Genomic DNA, 23,474 nt, shown 5'->3' on the forward strand with positions numbered 1-23,474 from the left:
TCACTTATTAAGCTATAGAGTGAAATAGTTTGAGGTCCTAAAACCTGGAAAGTGAGTCCACAATCGGTTCCTTCACCGAATTTTCAAAGCTTTTTCTGCCCATAGTTTTGTTCTATGACAACTTATGGCTGTAAATCACAAGTTCACAACCCTTCATTTTAAACCCTTCATTTTAAAGTGTTGATTTCTTTTTAGATTATCTTGTTAGTTTTAACATAAGTGAGTACAAATGGAATCAAATGGATGTGATAACAAAGAAAAATAAATAGGGCTGTAGTGAATATCATCTATTCATCCATCCATCAAACCATTTATAAATTCACAAAACCTGTGTGTGTCGGTGTTAAGAGTTGGGTGTTATGTCAAAATATTCAGTGGTCAGCCCAAAAATCAGCGATTGCCAATACAGGTACATACTGTACATATTCACACGAGAACATCTCCCCAGTCCTTAACCCATTTTGACCTGAGATCAGATTCTAAAAATGACTTCTACATCCTGACAGTTTTCTGAAAAAGCTATGTTTCTATGTCAGTCGTTCTTCGATTTTTCAAAAATAGCAGACCTACAAGCTCGTAGTGCGCCACTCGGTGGCGCGCTATGAGCTTGTAGATCTGCTATTTTTCAATAGCTAAAGCATAACATAATGCTAACACCAAAAGGGGTTCCCGCCCAAAATGGGTTAACGCGTTCAGTGCCGCGGCGTCGTTGGCGGGGTTACTATAGTAACGTGACAGCAGGCTCTCATTTGAGGAACACAAACAAGAGATGAAATGACATGACTGTCTTTCTGCTGGCAAGCACCTGTGTCTCACTATCTAGCTGACCAATTTGTTCCTTTCAGGAGTTATAGCTCACAGCAACGAGAGGAGACCAAGTGAAGTTCAAGCAGTGTAGACTCTATACCAGGGGTCCTCAACTAGAAATGCTGAAGGTCCACTAATAATCTTTGAAAAAGACTAAGGTCCGGACGGTCCCATGCCACGCAGCGCGGGCCACGCAGCGACCAGCGGAGAGCGGGGCTCTATATTTTTTAGTACAGTCACACCAAGACAAGCTTATACGAATCGGATCCCCTCCCAACCAACCAATACTGGGGTGCAGAGTATGGAAATAGAATGTTTCACAAATATTCCCCTCCAAAAATTCACAGCAAATGAGAGGTATTGTGTTGAGGCACAAAGAACACTTTTATTTTGTCGTGGACCGCGGTCCGCCTATTGAGGACCCCTGCTCTATACGCTGCTTGAACTTCTAATAATAATAATAATAATAATCTTTATTGTCCCGAAGGATATTTGTCTTCACAATCTGTTCAACACCCACATCAAAAACAACACAGAGCACATAACACCAAGACAATACAAAAACAAAACATGAGGTCCCCACTATGTACAGAACCATCCTATCGGCGGGGCAGTTTGTTTAAAGCCGCGATGGCTGAGGGGACAAAGCTCCTACTAAAACGGACCTTTTTCCATGGCAAGGTTCTGTATCTTTGTCCAGATGGCATGAGGTTAAAGAAGCGATACAGGGGATGATCAGTGTCATTTGATATCGAAAGTGCTTGCCGTGTGATGGCCTTATTGTTCATATCAGAAAGTGTGGGTGTAGGAAGTCCGATGATCTTGGAAGCAATACGGGTGATACTGAAAAGTTTGTTCCTGTTAGGCATGGACAGTATGTAGAGAGTACCATCCTACCCCAGTTTGCACCTGACCATTGCAAGCAACAATGTGGCGAAAGACACCCATCCAAGTTTCCTTTTAACGTCTTTTTTTAATAAATCCTGCTGGCTAATCACTCAGTCCCTCTCTCTCTCTCTCTCTCTCGTAACTAAAGGGACGTGTAAAGTGTGTGGGGCACAGGGGCAGCGAACTTACATTTTAAATCACACCCTTTGATTAACTGGTGATAAAAACATAACCGACACAAGGAATTCCTATCCAGACTTTGCAGATTACAGAGAAATTTGAATGACAGCAATCAGTTAAGAATTGTGTGACAGGATCTCATGAGAGCAGGGCACATGCGTCCTTGCACCGTCAAGCGTGCACTGCACAGCGATGCTTTGCATACTATATAGAAACCAGCTACTGTAGATAATTAGGTTTCACTTACATTTTTTACGGCTCGTCTTTAAAAATAATAAACAAGGCTTTGCTCTTAAACTGGTACAGTAGCTAATAAAGAGACAACTAAGAAAGAGAAAGCTATCCCCCCTCTCCTCTGCTCCATTCAGTACCGGGGACAGAGTATACATTACATTGGAAAAATTCCCCAAAAACCCACAGACCATGGACTCATAATTGCCAATATGCAAATCGCCCAAGCCTAATGAGTGTGCGTTTGTATTTTTCCGGGCATAACAAAAGGCCTCCTATAGAGCCAAGCCGTAAAAAAAATAATAAAATCATCCATCGGATTAAACGACTTAGTCGTTTTTTATTAGGCTAAAATCAACTGTCTTTAAATAGAACCCATCAGTTCCATCACCAAGTAGGCCTAGATGGCTAATCCAATAAGGGCATAAAATAATGATTAAATAATAATCTCGCCCTGGGCTTATATAGCAACTTTTAGGTAATGAATTGAACAGTTTTTGATTGGTGATGCCAACGGAGCGAGGGCGGCCAGCTTGTGGCATCAGAGAGAGAACGAGAAAGAAAAGTTTTCTCTGATGCCACAAGCCAGGCTCGTTTCTCCAGGCATTACAGATCAAACACTGTTCAATCAGTGCCTACGCTACAGAAATAGCAATAAAATAACCTCTTTTTGCTAAATAATGATAAGGCTTATAGCAACATTATGCTACAATGGCAATGGCAGAAGAAAAACAAGAATGACTTAAGACACGCAAAATACAGCCCTATGGGTTTTATCTCCCATTGGCTAGAGGATAAGGCTTCATGTTGCAGCGTTCAGACTATGGGTTTTATCTCCCATTGGCTTAGAGGCACTAGAGGCAGCCAATCGTGAAAAAGTGTCCACTAGGACCTCACTAGTCTCAACATCGACAGTATAAAAACAGGGTAGTAGGAGCTGTAACCTAAAGAGAGAGTAGTGTTCCTAGTGGTCTAGAGAGAGTGCTGTTCCTAGTGGTCTTGGACTTGATAAGTTATAGTATATCAGCTTGTTTAGACTGTACACGTCATTGTCACTACAACTTTAGCATAAAAAAGAGAGGCTACAATTCCCAGTGGTCTAGTACGTGATAACTTTTTTCATGTTCTGGGACAAGAATATCAGCTTGTTTACATTTGTCTGGTAGAGCGTCTACCAGAGTATCAACATCGTGACATACAAAATGCTATTTTGTGCAGCACAAATTTAATAAACAACATTTACTAATGTGAATGTTTAATTGCCAGTGGTGACAGTGCTTTTGCACGTTTCAGGTGAATATGGGAAGTGAATAATTTGGTCATTATTTGGTCATTGTAGCCTACCAGCCTACCTATATATCATATTGTTGAGACAAGTGATGATACTGGAGGACTATGACACGGTGTGTCACATTAGTTCTGTGTGTGAGAGAGAGTGTGTGTGTGTGCAGTTTGAGATCTGCTTTAGAGGTGCACAAAATCAAATAATATATTTTTCTAGAGCTCTTCCAAAAACAGCAGTTCACATGACAACACGGGCCTACAGCTCACCTATTCAACCGAAGCAACACTGATCTCAAGCGTGGCAACAGAAAACACTCTTATACTAGCGTTAAAGGGTTTTACTTTATCTTTTTAAAACAGTCCGGTGTGCTTTTAAACAGGTCACTTGTGAGCCAGACCTTTTAACAAGGCTCTCTCTACTGTCACAAAGCATTCACATTCACTGGCCCATTGTCGAACCACGTTGCCATGGTGTAAACCCAGGCACTTAGCAACCGATGGGGTGAAAGGTTGCGGTAAATGAGTGCAAGTGAGTTGGAGCATGCAGCTGCCATGCTGGTCCTAGCCATAGGATGGATGACATCGTCAACGTACCAAAAGAAAGAGCTATATTATGGAATGAAGGAGAACAATAGCTTCTTCCACTGGGTAAACAAACAATTCCTGATTCCAGATACGAGCTGGTTTATCATTTCTGTATAAAATCGGAACAAGGCATCATGTTTGCCCCAAAACAGAATTATTTATAACCCTCACCTAAACCAAACCTCAACTTTATGGGAGATCCTAACCTTACGTGACAAGTTGAAGCATTTTATGATCATCGATCTTTGAAAGGATGCGTTTGTTGCTTCTCAGCTTAGGTGTGAAATATAGACAGCTGGCTGAGACAGCTGAGTGTTGAGCAGACACTTCAGGTTAACGTTAGTCACCATGCAACGGCATGTACGAAGAAGCCATGGGGCTTATAGACCTGAAAGCCACAAGACAAAAGCATTCGGTATGTCTCGTCAAGAGGTACAATAGATTGCTTTCATCTGCAGTCATTATTCAGTGAGGTAGCTGTCATTAGGTTATAGTTTTTTTTTCCCATGAAATGAACATATGGAGTATACTGCAGGCTCCAGTCCATCCCATATACCTGCAAGATGAAGCTCCCTATTTCTCCATGTGAGTGATTGGGTTAATAGCCGTGCAGCGAAGCCTTATGCTCAGAGTGCGGTCTGCCCTACTTTTGAAGATGATCATGAGAGGAGGAATGAGGGGGCCAACGGAGTAACTGGAGGGGGACGCATTTGATTGTTGCACTGCGCCCATGTGACGGCTGACCATATGGTGAGGAAATTCTGTGGCCCGAAAAAATGGGAACAAATCCATTGCCTTTCTTTTTTTTTTGTGGTGGTGGTGGGGGAGGGGGGGGTACAGATGTGTGTGAGGAGGAGAACGGAAGCAAATGCCGGTTTTTGCCCTGCTGCGGTGGCACACGCACCGACTCCCTCTCATTCTCTCACACAGTATTAATGATGTTTGCATCAGCAGGGCCTCTGCAGGCCCAGCAGGGCCCAGTAAACCAGCACAGCTGCCCCGGGTACAAAGCCATCACTCAGCACCGTGGCAGCCCTCAGTGACTCCCAACTATCTCCTGCCAGGCTCGTACTGTCCTTCTGCAGGTACACGGCTGAAACTAATGGCCACGTACAACCATCCAGACATCTAGCAGATGTTTCAAGCCGTTTTAGTACAGTTCTGTAAACTGCCGGCCAGAGGCGTATCTACAATAAGGCGAGGGCAGGCGTCCGCCTGTCCAAATCCATTTCTGGCCTGGCCAAAATCCATACAATGAGAAAAAAAGAGGACAAAAACAAGACCTGAGAACTATTAGTGGACAGCTGATTGGCCGTTGCGGTAGAGCGCGACCCTCAAACACCCATTGGAATGTAAATGCATGCCTTTCAGCCTTTGTATCCTACTCGTCTGGCAGGTATATCTCTTTGAAAACCTTTAGTGCTAAGATTGTGCGCAGGGAGACGACAATTAACACATATCTTGCCTGCCCAAAACGTAATTCCTGGATACGCCACTGCTGGCGGCATTTTAAATGATATTTTTCTTTGCATTTAGAACACTAGGAAAAGTTAGGGTCACCACTAATTCTTTTTTTTAAACACAGGTCAGTGTTTATCAGGCTGAATGTAAGAGAACTCCTCTCTGATCCAATTGCAGTTCAGAGCAGATCAGCCCCCAGACTATTGGGGGCTGAGTTGTAATATAGTATTAGTAGGCCAGCAGCCCAGAGTGTAAAAGTAGCTATAAAATTCCCTGCTATGCCATTACTTTATGGGCACTATAAAGAAATCAATTACCCGCCATATTGTCTATTAAGACCAAACAAGCTTGAAACATTGCCCAGCTTAGTGGGTGAGTCTCCCCCCCCTCCCTCCAAGTACACAAATCCACCCAGAATTCAATTAAGGAAATGTATGCAGACAGCATGAGATAAAACATACTGGGATAAATTAACCGTTGCCTTCGGAGGCCTCTATTTCAAAGTCCGTCCTCAAAGCAAAAAGTGTGTTCTTGTGTTAAATCCGTGCACTTCCGAGTACCTGCATTCGGTATAGTGCTACCATGAGCAGTTACTGGAAGAGGAAATAAGAAATATTCTCCACTACTAAACAGTTATTCCCACAGTCTTACAATCCCAGTCACCATGGAAGTGAAGTTCTAAAATAACTTTTTGAAAGAAATGAGACCAAACGAGCAAGCACCGTCACCTGCCGGTGTAAAAACTTCTAAATGAGGTACCAGGGCTTTACACGGTTCATAAAAAAAGGGTATCAGGGAACAAGAAACAGACGTTTTGTGCCCTCACTGAACTGTACAAGAACTGTACAGTTCTGTACAGTAGTCTCTCTTCCAAGGCGAATAAGACATCTGTATAGTTGGCGGTAAACAAAGAAAAACAAGTCCTGTTAAGCTTTGTGGTCCATGTTGTACAAACAAAATAACTGCCTTCAGAGCCAGGGCAGGCAGGGGATGTCACTCCAGCCTGGCATATAAAAAAAGGAGAGCAACGAAAGCAGCTGAGAAAGGGAGAGAGGAGCAAAAGAAATGGGCGGGGGAGGGACGGAAGGAGGGATAGCCAGTGTTTGTGTGTGTTTTTTTTTTTTTGCATCACATTGCTTGCCATTACATAACGCCTGGCTCTACGCGAGTCACACAAAAATAAGTCGACATCCTCGGCCAGCCAGTCTGACTCACATTTACCTAGAGCTCATTGCCTAGTAGATTCATGCTACTGGTTCACAGAGGGAATCATACAAGTTAATCATAAACAAATCAACATTTACAAATATTAATTCAAATGTACAAACTTTATACTATACAAACATTTATAGATGACTGTGTTCAGTCTAATTACTAGGAATATCCTCATCCTATTCACAACATACGTACAAAAACAGCAATACCTTTATCCTATTCACAACATACAAACCACAATAGAAACACTGCTATTCACCCTAACCGTATACACCTTACACACAGTTTAATTGACTAGGTTATATTACACCACACATTATGTGGAGGCTTTTATCAGGGTCTTATCAGCGGTGTGGCGAAGGTGTGAGAGACAAAGCAGCCAAGTTGAATGGTAACTAAGGATTCATTACAGCAGTGGCTCACGACGTAGAGCGGCCGTCTTGGAATAAAACAACGTTTCCTCCAAGACACCCCGACTGCTCCCGACAAGCAGGTTAGTGCCTTGCATGGTTACCTCTGTCATCGGTGTGTGAATGGGTGTGTAAGTGGGTGTGTGAATGGGTGTGTGAATGGGTGAATGTGGAGTACATTGTAAAGTGCTTTGGAGCAAAGCGCTATGCAAATGCGGTCCATTGACCAGTTACTATGCCGAAAGTCCTATTCATTAACACTGAGACTTTATTGAACAGGCATACGCCGTAAATAATTAAGAGTCAATGCTGAAAATGGTGTCTCCTCGTACCTTGCTCCTTTATCTGTCTGATCTGCTTCACAGTTTCCTTGAGGATTGCACATTTGTCAGGCTTGACGTTGAAGTTGTCGATATCGTTGAAGTTGGCGAAGATCAGCTCGGCCAGCTCCTCGATGTATTTGTTCTCGTGCTCGCGGTTGCGTTTCTCGTTGCTCCGCTTGGGGCTGTGAAGACAAAAGGGGGAAAAACCATGTAGTGATACGATGGAACAGGGAGGAACAGAGAGGACGCCGCAGACGTTAAAGCGAGAGGAAGCCGAAGACAAAAAACTGAAAGAACACACTTACTTAGTAACTTAGTATTAAAGCAAGGGTGTTCATGTGTGTTTTTGTGTGTATGGTACTGTCAGAGAGAGAGAGAGAGAGAGAGAGAGAGAGAGAGAGAGAGAGAGAGAGAGAGAGAGAGAGAGAGAGACACACACACCACATTCTGCTCACAGCAGGAGAACAGTATGGTGAACAGGGCACGGAGCGTGGGGCAGAACATCAAAGCAGTTCAATCTATACACCTCCACCAAGGTTCCGGTGTCATCAGTCATCTGTGGACAACATGGCTCTAATAGCACAGCATCCACGCTAACCTTGGCATGGAGCAGAGTTCGGAACGATGGTGAGGGCCGGGGTCAAACTATCCCCCCCCCCCCCCCACACACACACACACACACACACACACACACACACACACACACACACACACACACACACCTAGCTAAATATATCTGCAGTCAGCCAGTCAGCATTTTCTTGTTTTTTTTTTTCTTTCTTTTCTGTTTTGCAAGCATGAAGCACCGCTGCATCAATAAAGACAACGCCTGTGTGCCTGACTGTCTGCAGATGAATTATGCAGATTTACATTTATAGGCTTCAGCCGACTCTCTCTGTACCCCAGGGTTAGAAGTCACAGTGACAGTAAGCTATTCTTAGCCACTGTCTGTGCCTACTTCATCACAGGGCCCCATCACATTGAAGTAGTCACGAATCGGATATCCACTCCAGTTAAATGTCTTAAGTGCTACTGCTACGGTCGTCTTTGTTCAACCAATTCACAATTGGTTGTCACGCCCCCTTTCATGACGATGCCAGGCCCAGGAAATGAATCCCAATGCATTTTTCCCATAGACATTTCAAAAGGTATTTATTTAAAGACATTTTAAGCGTCGTACGAAGCCAACTCGAGTCGTGACAAATCATGACAACAAACACAATATTTTGGAACAAACAAAATAATTACAAAGAAGAAAAACAACAAAAAAAGTGTTGTAACCTGCCGTTTTTTCTACTTCTTCGTTTGGCCCAAAACATTGTGTTTATTGTCATGATTTGTCACGACAAGAGTTGGCTTTGTCCGCGGCGTAAACATCTTTAAATAAATACTTTCTGGAAAGTCTATGAGGAAATTGAACAGGGATTTATTTTACGGGTCTCTCGAGGGGGCGGGACTGCGACGCTCTATAGGGCAGAGATGAACTTGGTAAGGGTGTGGGGGGGGCATAGTTTGACCCACTCCGTGTCCTGTTCACCCATTTGGTGGCGCATACTTAAAGGACCACTTCACCACTTTTCAACCTATCTTCATATAATAGGTCCTCACTAATAATCACGATACAATGGCACAAATGTTTTCTACTCAGTCTGTGTCTCATAGGAGGGCTGTGGGCAGTTCAGAAACCCTTCCACCAGTGACATCATCGATGGGGAATCCAAGCTAATAGAAACTGCAGGCTTTCTAGTCCTGAAAAGTTGCAATGCGAAAATGGAAGCTATCGTTCTCACGATAATACAAATCTAAACATTTTTGTAAAAAAATATTGTTTAAAAGAATATCTGCCTAATGATGATGTCACTGGTGGACGGGTTTCTGAACTGCCCACAGCCCTCCTATGAGACACAGGCTGAGTAGAAAAGAATTGTGCCATTTTATCATGATTATTAGTGAGGACCTATTATATGAAGATAGGTTGAAAAGTGGTGAAGTGGTCCTTTAACTGCGGAGAGACGTGGGATACTGAACGAAGCCAAACAGCTTCTATTCAGTACCTCTGATAACATCAAGGTGGAGGAACTGATGGAGAGGGTTCAGAGAATCCAGGAAGCACAAGGTGAGAAGCAGTACGGTGAGGTCTGGAGGGTCATCAATGAGAGCCCCCTGAGTGACAACTTGGTTCAACCACTTCCGAAGGTTGCTGGGCACAAACGTAGATGGAGAGGAGGAAGACATACATACCACCATTCCTCCAGATTCCAGAACCTCAACATCAACGATGGTCCCTTCACGGTCAGTGAAGGGACAGCAATTATGTATCCATTTTTTAACCAAGTGGGAGTGAGTCATTATATTAAGTTTTCCATCATGCTCGCTTGAAGCACAATTAGGTAATTGTGCTCATATTCAAAATATAAAAAGGCACACCATTTAAATGGCTTGGTTGAATGAAAATTGAAATTCAGAGCACCTGATTGCACCTCTTGAATTGTTAAACGGTGACCCCAAGTTACAAGAATCATCTGACGAAACCACGTCAGAGTGGTTGAACTGGACATTGTTCTATAACTAGATGTTGATGTTGTCTTGTTAGTCTATACTCTATAGGCTACTAGCCTGGTAAACCAACCACCCTGGAAGTAGGCTACTGCATGGGTTCAGTTGGTTGAACTGGACATTGGTTCAATCATTTGGTGTTGTCTTGTTGTACTGTACTGGGATCAGTAGTTAAACAGGATGCAAGCATCGATATTTCTGTGACTGGTTATGGTTCCAAATACATTTGCAGATTCAATCAAAACATGTTCCATTCCTGGAAACATATTGGCTGACAAAAAAGTAAAGGGCTAAAATAATTGTCAGACTGAAACTAGACAAAAATGTCAACAGTTTTTGTTGACCAAAACTAGACAAATACATTTACGGATTATTATTATATTAGATTAAGACTAAAATGCTCGACTTTTAGTCGACTAAAACGTGACTAAATAAAAATAGGATGAGTTTGACTAAATACTATAAAAACTAACAACGGTGATTGAAACTGGACTAAGACTAAATTTAAAAATAGCCAACAAAAACAACACTGCCTTGTAGATCTGCTATTTGTGCTATTTTTGTGCGACACTGTTGTCGCACAAACAACATAAAATATAGGGCTTCAGTGCTTAATCATACTAATTAATTTATTAAATTATAAAAAATGATATTCAAAGTTTTCATGTTGATTCGATTTGATAATAAAAAAAGATAAGAGAATATATTTAATATTTAAAAAGATTCCTCCGCCCCACCCCACATGATTCTTAATTATTCGTTTAATTAATCAAAAAAAGGTATCGATAGCATAATCACTAAAGAAGATAATAACCAAAATAATAGTTTACCAGGAGGTCTTTTATAGGGAAAGTCTGTCCCCCAATTTGAGTGGCTGAGTGTGGATTGGAATTGGACTCACCTGGGGCCCAGAAGTTCGGTGGAACATTCTTTGCGTTTTCGTGACTCTGCCCTGGCAGGGTCAGATGGGTTTTCACCGACTCCACTCATCCTCAATGCATATCAGCGTCTGCTGGGGAGAAAGCACACGCATACCAAAGTCTGTTAGGATTTATCCCATTTTGGGCGGGAACCCCTTTTGGTGTTAGCATTATGCTATGCTTTAGCTATTGAAAAATAGCAGATCTACAAGCTCATAGCGCGCCACCGAGTGGCGCGCTATGAGCTTGTATACGTCTGCTATTTTTTGAAAAATCGAAAAACGACCGACATAGAAACATAGCTTTGTCAGAAAACTGTCAGGATGTAGAAGACATTTTTTAGAATCTGATCTCAGGTCAAAATGGGTTAATATGTGACGGTACGGACAAAACATGCCAGCGCACAACTTTTTGATGGGTTGACCCAACCATGCCCTGAAATGTAACAACTGCATGCATGGGGGGGGGGGGGGGGGGGGGGTGTCAATTTGTTCCGAGTGCACAGCCATGGACACGCACACTTACACACAAGCACAAACCTGTGCTGGGGGCACTGGTTGATCCACTCCCGGAGAAATGAGCGAAAATGGAGCGGAGAGAGAACGAGATTCAATCATTTCTCACTGATGGTACAGCATTCCCCAGAGAGGAAGAAATGGGAGCACAGTCCCCCCCCCCCCCACCCCAAGACTGTGTTCAGCTAGGCTGGCACTAAGAAAAACCCATACAATACCATATAAAAAGGCAGGCCAAATCACAGCAGCAGCAAACAACATGTTCACCGTGTTTACGGACTATAATATGAGCTATTGCAATTTCCAAGAGGGTTTCCTGCACCATGTTATTGGCATGGCGCCGCGCCATGCTTGAATTAAAGGTATATTCAGTGATTTCACTTAATTCAAAAATAACTTATTTTTTTGTTTTGTTGTGATAATCCTCCCTATATAGAGTGTGCTGACCATATAAGTAGTTCCTCCCTGTCCCCAGTTAACCCCTGGGGGTCAAAAAAAAGTAGGTTTCGTTTTTGGCTAGGTGGCCCAGCCTTCATCCAATCAGGATAGAGAGGGGCCTTCCGCCAATCATGATCGAGCGGGGGCGGGCCTTGGTGTGTGTGCTGTTGGCCTGTCGCGTGTCCCCCCACTGTAGTGCGTGCATGTGCATCTTGTTACCGGGGCGGAGCGGGGAGTTTTCCAAATCACCCTGACCAAAATCACTGAATGCTCCTTTAAATCGTGCCATGCTAAGAGCTGCAAAAAAAACTAAAAAAATAATAATATATATATATATATATTTTTTGAGTGGTGCAACCACTCCAAGGAACAGCAATGTCCGTGTTAACCTATGTGTGTGACTATGTGTTAACCTATGTTTGTGTGTGACTCATGTGTGACTCATGAGTACCAGTAGGGGCGCTGTCGTGTTTTTTTAATGGGGGCTAGTGAATCATGGTGTGTGTGATATGAAATGTGAGCTTCCATCATATTCAAGTGCTTTTGGAGAGAAATGAGAAAGACTCCATGCAGTCACTTTCAGTAGTAGAGGCCTGCAGAGGGGAGCTGTATGTGTCTGTACCCAGGTGATGGTCGTTATTGATGCTTATTAATACATCAAAGAAGTATGTTGTGTTTCTGCACTGTCAAATAGGTCCACATCTATCCTAAGATGCCATCAAAGAAAGCTTTTTTTACATGTTAAGTTTGTCTATGAAAGTGTGTGCTGGCTCAACACCTGCCAACACACACCTGTCCTGCAGGTGTGCCAGGCAGTCACAGGTGTGTGACTGGCACCTGAGCAATGAGCATGGGGTCCTGCAGCTTTGACAGAGATCAGTCTGTGGTACAGTTCAGTTGTGCCTGTAAATCTCTGCAAGAACAGGGTGAGGAACCCATCTTTTTGGGATGCTGTCTCCCTGGTAAGGCCACTTCGAGGTGTCTTTGACTTGACCTGACAGACAGTGGCCTTGTGGTTAGAGTGTCCGCCCTGAGACTGGGAGGTCGGGGTTCGATCCCCGGCCGGGTCATACCAAAGACTGTAAAAATGGGACCCAATGCCTCCCTGCTTGGCAATCCGCATCAAAGGGTTGGATTGGGGGTCAAATCAACTAATGATTCCCGAGCGTGGCGCACGCTGCGGCTCACCGTTCCAAGAGAGATGGGTCAAATGCGGAGAACAGATTTCACTGCGGTACCGTCTGTGACTAATCGTACGACTTTGACTTTGACTTTGACTTGACCTTTCAGCACTCTGAGATCTCGCCGTGTGGGCTGGATTGGGCAGCATGTTCTGGTGCCACCGTTTACAGAACCTAGTCTGTCGCAGTGGTTCCCAAACTTTCTCGTGTCAAGGACCCCCAAATCAACATTTATTAGGCCACGGACCCCCCATTTGAAAACATATGCCAGTGACCCCGATAAGGGAGGATATTTACGGCTCTAGCAGTGATTCCGAAACATATTAATTTCATGGACCCCCCCAGTTTCACACGCATTATGCTACGGACCCCCGATTTAATGACATTTCTATCTCTGGTACCCCAATTTATATTGTAAAACCACTGTTAATTTAACAGTGTACAAATGGAACGGATCCATTTGGTTCCATTTGCACACTCTCAGAGTTACAGACCCATAAGGGTCCATTTGGTTCCCAACCATCTCTAATTGAGCTAGGGAGCCCCTGGAACTCTCTCAAGTACCCCTAGGGGTCCCCGGACCCCACTTTGGGAACCACTGGTCTATCGTAAAAATATACTTATCGTAATAATATCGTTAAAATAATTATCATTATAGTCATCATGCTCGGTGTGAATGGCCCTTAACCCATTCTGACCTGAGATCAGATTCTAAAAATGTCTTCTACATCCTGACAGTTTTCTGAAAAAGCTATGTTTCTATGTCAGTCGTTCTTTGATTTTTCAAAAATAGCAGACCTACAAGCTCGTAGCGCGCCACTCGGTGGCGCGCTATGAGCTTGTAGATCTGCTATTTTTTAATAGCTAAAGCATAACACATAATGCTAACACCAAAAGGGTTTCCCGCCCAAAATGAGTTAAAACATATACATTTCTTAACCACAATGTTTTACATATTTAGCTCACTGTCTATAAGCAATACAACATATACTTTGACCTCTTTTCTTGACCTTCATTTCAGTATGGTATGCAAATTAACTATACGTAACTTGCTTGAGCTAGGTTATCCATCACAGTGAACTTTACGTCACCTTTGTTTTACGTCAACGTTATTGACTTTGCCCATTGACTTGTAGACAATCTGCAAAACATGCAATAACATCGGTATTGTCCTTTAAATAACATCGGTATTGTCCTTTAAATATCAAATGATGTATCCAAGTATCCATCTCATGTTATTGTAATAAATAAACTTTTGGACTAAGAAAAGCCCTAATGAGAAGGATTCACAACCTTTCCTTGTCAGGGCCATCTCATGAACCAATTAAGCCCGATGTGACACATTGTGAGCTTGTAGATCGGTCATATTTTAAATGTTATATTTTTTAATTAATGATTTGTGCCAGGATGCTAGGTAGAAACTAGTTAAGGACCACTTCACCACTTTTCAACCTATCTTCATATAATAGGTCCTCACTAACAATCATGATAAAATGGCACAATTTTTTTCTACTCGGTCTGTGTCTCATAGGAGGGCAGTGGGAAGTTCAGAAACCCGTCCACCAGTGACATCATCGTTAGGCAGATATTTTTTTAAACAAGGTTTTTTTTACAAAAATGTTTAGATTTGTATCATCGTGAGAACGATGGCTTCCATTTTCGCATTGCAACTTTTCAGGACTAGAAAGCCTGCAGTTTCTATTAGCTTGGATTCCCCATCGATGATGTCACTGGTGGACGGGTTTCTGAACTGCCCACAGCCCTCCCATGAGACACAGACTGAGTAGAAAAATAATTGTGCCATTTTATCATGATTATGAGTGAGGACCTATTATATGAAGATAGGTTGAAAAGTGGTGAAGTGGTCCTTTAATGGTCCAGGCTAGATGACCTCTGTGCCCTTTGTTGAGTTAATGTTGTTCCCTGCTTACTACTTCCAGTGAGTGTGTGTGTTATGTGATGCACTGTGACTTTAAGGGAATACCGGTGGATACAAACCGGATGTAACCGGATGTTGTGATACTGTGAGTCAGCTGTGGAGTTTGGGCATCATGGCAGAGTGCCGACAATAAAGTTGTGTTGTGAAACTACAGTTGTTTTATTCCAGTAACATTGCCTTCTCGCTTCTTTATCCTATCTGAAAAACTTATTTTAAAAAGTAACATAATTTTTTTATCAAGTAAATAAAAAACATATGCATAATGCATAAGTAAATACCGGTATGCTATGCAAAGAAATAAGAATGCACCGTTGCCTGGTTGCTATATAGCGTGTGAAAACGTGTACGTCACCAAGAGGGGGGCGGCGTCTGAAAAGCTAGGGACGGCCCTCTCGTGGGCATTAAATTCTAGCCCACATCACTCAGAATAGAGTGACGGTGGTATGTTTTTGTAAATATTGAGCTCGTTCTTGGCGACAACATAGTGAACAAACACCAGGATGGATAGAAAGAACGTCGGGCCCAAATACATTACAAGGACAAGGAAAATGTTCTGAACAAACACGGCTGTGCTTAGATACTTTGTTGAACGGTATGTCTCTGCGCCCGTGCGCCGTACAGCCGAGATCCAAGCCATTCTACGTATTTTTGTAAACTCGTCAATCTGGGTTCCTTGATGCCGTCTCCATGCTGGAAAGCTGAAAATCTAATTCCGTTTTCTGGCTCATTCCCTCGACGTGACCTGCTGTGGCACTTATTTACTGAGCAAGTCTGCACCATTGTGAGGTCAGTTTAAAAAAAGAACGTATACAAGCACACTGGATAGTCGCTCAATGTAAACAAACCAGACAAGCCAACAAGTATGGCGGCCGCTACCACGTGACACATATGTTGACGCCCCCTCCAGGAGATTTTGGTACACACTATAGATCACTCTAGCAACAGAAACGTTTTGTGTATTACTACTAGTATACAAATACACATGTAAGGACAGACAATACGGCTGCCTCCAGTAGTGTAAGTGACACTGACTGCACAAAGTGCTACCTTGGATTTCCTTCTGACCTTAGATTTAAACCATTTTGACCCGAGATCAGATTCTAAAAATGTCTTCTACATCCTGACAGTTTTCTGAAAAAGCAGTTGTTCTTCGATTTTTCAAAAATAGCAGACCTACAAGCGGTGGCGCACTATGAGCTTGTAGATCTGCTATTTTTCAATAGCTAAAGCATAACATAATGCTAAACACCAAAAGGGGTTCCCGCCCAAAATGGGTTAAATGCTATCAGGTTATTCATCTGAACCGTGTCTGTCTTCTGATCTGAATATAAACGTAAAGAAAGAGTGATGTGACAAGATGAGAGAGCCCTAACTGGAGAGGCAGAGGCATGCCCAAGTTCATGTCCTCATGAGATCCGGAAAATTCTCCATAAAAGACATAAAGTACATTTATCCCTTACTCCCTCCGCCTACGAGTCGACACAGAGTTTAGTCTGTGTCGACCACGGCAGTAAATGAAAAATGATTAATTATTCAAAGGAGTAATGCCTTTTTAATCACCACCATCATGTGCACCACAACCTGATGGCAGTTAATGGAGTTGGCTTTCAACATGGGTGGATATATCAGTGCAGTAAATCAGATGCGTACTTCTTTGGCACAATTGTGCATCCCTGTATATATATTCTTCCAGAAAAAAGGTACAGTACAGTTGAAACTTGAACGACAATGAGGTGAGAATCCTGCTCTGCCTGTCAGCCATATGCTGCGTTCACACTTGTGGCGACATGTCAGCCCATATGCTGGCGTTCACACTTGCGGCGACATGTCCAGCCCATATGCTGCATGAATTCACACTTGTGGCGACAAAACGACAGGCTACAAATAATGTTCAATGGAAGGTACAAAATGACAACCCAACACTTGTCGCTGCATGACGGGCGGGCAGTGCTCCAATGACGCATTGAAGCGTCAATCAATGATATGTTTTTATTTCCCCAGTTCCACTCCCCCTCCCTCAACCCACAATTCCTGCTCTGTTCCGTCAAAAGGAAGATAAATTCCTTCTTGCCGTTAACCAGTTCCCTGTGCTATTTAAACCTTAACCTATCCTTTCCATTTACGCAGTATTGCTTGAGCAACACTTTTAATGGGGGACTTGCGGCAATGTAGCTGGCTGCGCTTGGACGCTTTTGTCAGTGTGAACGCATCAATACTTCGTTGCAACAGGGTCAGGTCGACTCGTACCGAAAATTGGTGGGCTAAAAATGAAAGGCAATACAGAAAAAGCGACACATGGGAGACCGTGGGTAAATAATAAAAATAACAAAAGCAAAATAAATCAGAACGAGAAAACTGGTTCTTTCTCCCAGCACAGAACTCGGGCAGCACGTGGGGCATACCGTGTTGTGATGCACTCTGTAGCCACTCGAAACTAAGGCCTGATTTATGCTTTTACAACAACGTGTTAGGCAACGTGTTTTTTTCCCCAATAACATCTATTTTAAAATGAAAAAAATAAAACAATTGACACTTTTTTTTTATGTGAAACATTGTATGACATTTTGTTGCTGCCGAGGCATAAATCAGCCATAACCATGGAAACAGCGACAGCACACAGTGTTCGCTCCTCAGTCATTACATAAGGCAGAGCAACAACACAGCACAATCTAGAGCAGAGTGGGAACAGTGTAGCTTTAGCAGAAGCCTGCGTAACTTAAACCACTGAGGTCGATAAAAAAAGAAATGCTTCTAAATCCTAACATTTTTCTGAAAAACCCATGTTTCTATGTCAGTGGTGCTCAACCTTTTTCATGTCAAGGACCCCCAGAATTATCTCTATTGGGCCATGGACCCCCATCTCAAAATATGTTGTTCCAGGGACCTCCCAGAAGCCAATATTTTAGTTAAAAATGTTCGCTCTGAAATATATATTCAATGATTTGTGCCGCATTTTTACGATTTTTCAAAAATAGCAGACCTACAAGCTCGTAGCGCGCCACTCGGTGGCGCGCTATGAGCTTGTAGATCTGCTATTTTTCAATAGCTAAATTATAACATAATGCCAAAAGAGGTTCCCGCCCAGAATGGGTTAATGGAGAGCTAGCCACCATGCTACAGTACCTTGAGTCTAGCTCCCTATTGGCCTGGCAGTGGCCTACTTAAAGCTAATGGTAGGGGCCCGTGTGCTCAAATGGCTGAAATCAAAGCCGTGGTGACTGGGCAGAGAGAGGAAGGAGACTCGGGAAGGGTGGAAAAACACACAGACTCGATTTCGTGACAGTGACTTGAAAGCGAGTGGCTTTCATCGGCCTGTGTGTAACGTATGGATTCATTGGTTAAACAAAGGGCTGGCAGCAATACAGAGACACAGATAAACAACCGGGGTGTGTTTGGGTGTGTGGCGTGCTTTGTCCTCACATTACAGTCTTTTTTTGAGAGCCGTAAGGGGCGTCTTTATATGCTGTGGTACGGTTCTGTCCCTGAAATTACACTAGGGTGTCTCTCTACACAGCAGAGGTTACACGCCTTATTAATGACAACAGAAACGGGCCATTAAACTATGGTAGCCGAGTATGGTAGCTCTCCGTCCTCATTGGTTGTCTCCTGGTCTTCCAGCGCAAGTTACCATGGGGATTCCAAAGCCGATTGGCTGCACTTGTCCATTTAGGTGGAAGAGGATTGGTTGCCTCCCTCTCCTTGACATGGCAATAACGGTGGGGTCACCGTTCATTGAGAGAAATAAGGGACACACTGGATGTACATGTGCACGTCTCAATGACACCAATACAGGCGGTTTGGTTGGACAGCCAGGCCGGTAAGCTGACAGACAGCCACGGCATTGCTGTTGCTGGGGAACCCAATCCTTGCATGAGCAGACCTGGTGTTGGAAAAACTTAGTTCGGAAAGTTGTTCATGTCAAAAGGACCCCCAAATGAATATGTATTTGACGCCCCCATCTGACAAGATGTTGTACTAGGAAGGAACCCTCATACAAGTGTTATGCTAAAATCACACACACACACACACACACACACACACACACACACACACACACACACACACACACACACACACACACACACACACACACACACACACACACACACACACACACACACACACACACACACACACACACACACACACACACACACACACACACACACACACACACACACACACACACACACACACTTTGCTGGGGGCCAACTGACTTTGCTGGGGGCCCCCTGGAACCCCCTCAAGGATCCCACTTTGAGAGGCACCATTATAGAATTCTCAGACAATACCCCAAATCCCTGGTCTACTCGTCTGAACAGCCGGACGCTACATTTAGAGTGGTTACTGTAAGGTGCCATGTCATTGAGTTAATTATCTACAATACATCAGTACAGTGGAGAGTAGCTATTCCCCGAGCAAAGCTCAACCATCAATCGCTAAGGGTCAGTAATGTACAGTGTGTACACTGTGTATATACACAGGGATAATATGCTCACAACTCTTCATTTCATTTAAAGTAAAGCCTATTCTATTTGCATTTGGTGGACAGTTGAAAGCTGGGTCCAGTTCCAGTCTGTCTACACATTATAAGAAGCAGACGAGTCAGTTATTCCTGAGGTACTCTTGCGTCATGTTGATGAATAATGAAAAAGGACGTGATTCATAGCAGTTGATTTCATACGCACGGAGGACACACAGGCACGCCATCAAGCTATAATTAAGCTTTAATAATTATAAATAATAAAGTACATTCCCACAAATACATACTGCATTGAGTTATTAACCCATTCTGGACGGGATGTTATACTTTAGCTATTGAAAAATAGCAGATCTACAAGCTCATAGCGCGCCACCGAGTGGCGCGCTACGAGCTTGTAGGTCTGCTATTTTTTGAAAAATCGAGCGTTTTTCTTATTTCGTCAGGCCTAAATGGGATAAAAATATGGTCGACAAAAGGAACTTTCTCGAGCTTTATGAAGATTTTTCATATAACACTACTGCCGTTTGATACACACATTGATGAAACCCCCTGCTACCCCCCCCCCCCACACACACACACACACACACACACACACACACAACACACAATTAACAAACAGTGGAGCTGATGACGATTACAATGCCAACAGTGTTTATGCTTTGAATGTGGTCACCTCTCTGTGTTCCGTCCCTGATGAGTTTCTACCCAATTGCTCTCTGTCTGTAGGACAAAATGTCCATTCATTACACAACATAAACAACAACAAAAGAATACGAACAAAACAGATACATAATATGGCCTGGGCCGTGGCTCAGCGGTCCAGGCACCTTGGCTGGTAATCCAGTCTGGCAGTGTGCCGCGGGTTCGACTCCCGATCGCGACGGCCTTTACTGCATGTCACCCCGGCCCCCCCCATATCTCTCCCCATTTCCTGTCAGCCTACTCCCTACTGTCTGTCCCTCCATAAAAAATAAAGGCTTGAACAATGTCAAACTGTCGTGACTCTGTCATGATTGTAACAGCTGAAAACTTCCCAGTTAGATCAAAGTTTAAATGATGAAGTTGTAGCATACTAAGCATAGTAGACTGACTGACTGACTGCTGCTATATTATTATCACAACATGAAGTTATACCATGATGTCAACCTAAATGGTGTTATGAAAGTCGAGTGACTTAATTCTCGTACCCGTTGCCGTGGTCTCCCACCCGCTCCTCTGGCCGCGGGGGCTCGCGGCCGTGGTTAGATGTTCTATTGTAAATAGCAGAACTAACACGCTCACTAAGTGGCTCAGTAATGAAGTTTAAAAGATGTATGCGCATACAGCACATGTTGTTGACTGAGCCATGTGTGATAATGTAATAGACGAACAACACGCATTTGTGCGACCGCGCGACAGACTGTATCAAATATGAAGGACTGACTATCGTAAACGATACAGACTAGAGACACCTCGGCAACAACATCGCAGAGACAGTGATTTATTTCCCAAATGCCTATGGTTGCTGTCGTCAATTTCCACATCACTGTGTTGTTGCTCTTGGCCCTGGAACGTCTCGGAATCCCCCAGGAGGAAGTCACTAATGTTGCTCTGGAGAGGGAGCACTCTGGTGGAGCTGTTGCCCCCCGCGACCCGACTACTGATAAGCGGTTGAAGATGGATGGATGTGTTGTTGCAGTGAATCTTCATGCCGTGCAGACGGTGTGAGTTCGTTACTCTTCATGCCATGCTGACGATGGGATGTATGGGTTGTTGCCAACTGTCGTGCCAGAAATAAGCTAACCAACCTCCAAAAACCAGGCAAGCAACTGTGGGGAAAAAAAACAATCCAAGTGTGGCTGGAAATAAGCGGACTTGGCAACCCTGGTTAATGCTGGCTTACGACATTGAGGGGGCAGAAAACGGCAGAAAACGGCACACTCGAGCGCTGTTCATGCAGCCTGAACTGGGGCAAGAGCCATTTTAAGCATGTGAGCCGCCATTGGACTGGCCCCATGAAGTGAACGGAGTTGTCAGACGACAAACTAGGTGGCGAACTTGTCATGTACATTTCCAGGGTATTCTTTGACCAGCAGCTTTGCAAGCAGCTGGTAAAAAAGTAACAAATATTTTCATTCAACTTTCGCAATCTTCATGAGTTTCGCTTTCACTTCACCAGAGATTCCTGCATTTTTAAATGACAGAGGTGTCCATTTCGTGAGGTCACGTACGTAGCAGGGTGAGCTGTGGTTTGTCTACTTTTTGGGTGAACTGACAAACATGTATACATACAGTACATTATGTATGTATGTACTGTATTGTATTGTATTGTATTGTATTGTATTGTATTGTATTGTATTGTATGAATGTATGGACGGACGTATGTCATACATACGATCAAATACTGTTATCGACATGGTGGCTGAAAATGTCCAGAATGCAGCTATAAAGATGTTGCAATGTTTTTTTTTCTTAAGTGCTCACTCTGGTTGTAAAGAGTAGGAGATAGTGAGGGCCAGAGAACAAAAATCACTTACTGCTAGTTCTATAATCACATCAACATTGGGGGTATCTGGCCAGTAGCTGATGTAATAACCTCATGGGGTCACGTTACAGTTGCCAGCCTGCGGAATGGCTCTGGAACCGTCAAAACCAAACAGTCAGGAAGTGCCCATACAGTCGAGCATAGGCGGGTTAAATCCCACAGTACAGTACAGAATTATTACACTTGCATGCAGTTCGCCTCGGCTCAGAGTGAGAAGAGAAAAGGTGGTGGTGGGCTTGATAGGTCAATGAAGCCATAACGTCATTAGTCGCGTGATTGACTGGCACTTTCTGGACAGCCTCTGCCATCACTTCAGAGGCTGTCAACTCTGGGGTTCGTTTGGACCGGAAAGTCAGGACATATGGCTCATCAATCATAATACACTACCTTGTGTCAGGCATGGAGACCCTGGAAATCACTGGGTGGGTGGGTGGGGAGGGGTTGTCTGGATTCACAGGGGAAATCCATGCCATATTTTACACAAACTGCTCTCAAGCTACCATCTTTCATCTCAAGTGAACTGACCTGAGTGACTACAGGGCAGCACAAAATCTTTAGCAGGTAATGTCACATTTCCATACCAGAAACACAAGGGGAACCGTGGAAAAGTGTGGCGTCTGCAGCACTCGAGCTGAACTCTCCTGTGTATGTATGAGCATGTCGGTTCCATACAAAACAGGACATCACAGGAAGGCGCTAGTCACAAACCTCAACCTTCTAGGTAGATGGAAGTAGGGAAGGCAAAGTGGTTATGTAACGTTAGGCACCAAGAACATAAAGCGAGAGTGGTTTTCAGTTGGTGATGAGGTCAAAATGGGTTAAAGCAGTGCTTTAGCTGAGAAATCTTACTGGAAATGAAAGCTAGGAATATATGACTGGAAAAGAGGCAAAAGGCTAGGTGGTGTACTGGTCCACTACCCTCCCATATATAGTAGTTTAGCTGCTTCCAACAGTTATGATGGAGCTTAGGTTTCCACTCGCACAACTGTAGTAAACACCCATGCCCTGGGGGAGCAAACACACAGTGTGTGTGTGTGTGTGTGTGTGTGTGTGTGTGTGCGTGTGACACACACACACACACGCACGCACACACACACACACACACACACACACGACAGTAACCACACTTCTGTTTGCATGCTGACGTGTGAGCCCTGCCTGTGTGAACTCAGCGTTTCTCAGTTCATTACAGCGTTTCATCTACATCAGGGCTCATGTGTGCGGCTGACTCAAGGGGTGCAAATGATGGGTTAGATTATTATGGCAACGTAGCGGCCATGCCACCGCCTGAGCCTCATGGCCACTCAGAGAGCAGTGTCGTCAACTTTCCAATACCTCAAGCGGCTCAGTGGCTCACCTTGCGAAAAGTTCAACAAACAATGTACTTGTCATCGCTACAAGACATGTTGAACATTCTTTCGGCATTCTTTTCAACTCAGTGATGTTGTTAAGGTACCCGTCCTGCATCTCTGACGCATTTAAATCCAAAGGACGCACTGTTGGACTTTACTATTGATGCTTCCAGTGACACACC

At 43.7% G+C, this 23,474-nt stretch overlaps 1 protein-coding gene across 1 annotated transcript in view; it reads right to left on the reverse strand.

Moving 5' to 3' along the window:
* ncoa2 (nuclear receptor coactivator 2) overlaps positions 1–23,474 on the reverse strand; it is an 81,163-nt gene that overhangs the window by 31,385 nt on the left and 26,304 nt on the right. Inside the window, exons 3-5 of the mRNA XM_079489297.1 lie at positions 10,842–10,949; positions 7,394–7,566; positions 14–44 (exon numbers count right to left, since the gene is read on the reverse strand). Of these exons, the coding sequence (XP_079345423.1) occupies positions 14–44; positions 7,394–7,566; positions 10,842–10,930 (293 nt within the window). The 5' untranslated portion in view covers positions 10,931–10,949. The remainder of the gene's footprint in view (positions 1–13; positions 45–7,393; positions 7,567–10,841; positions 10,950–23,474) is intronic.

Source organism: Electrona antarctica (genome assembly GCF_951216825.1).
Source record: "Electrona antarctica genome assembly, chromosome: 20".
Lineage (NCBI taxonomy): Eukaryota > Metazoa > Chordata > Actinopteri > Myctophiformes > Myctophidae > Electrona > Electrona antarctica.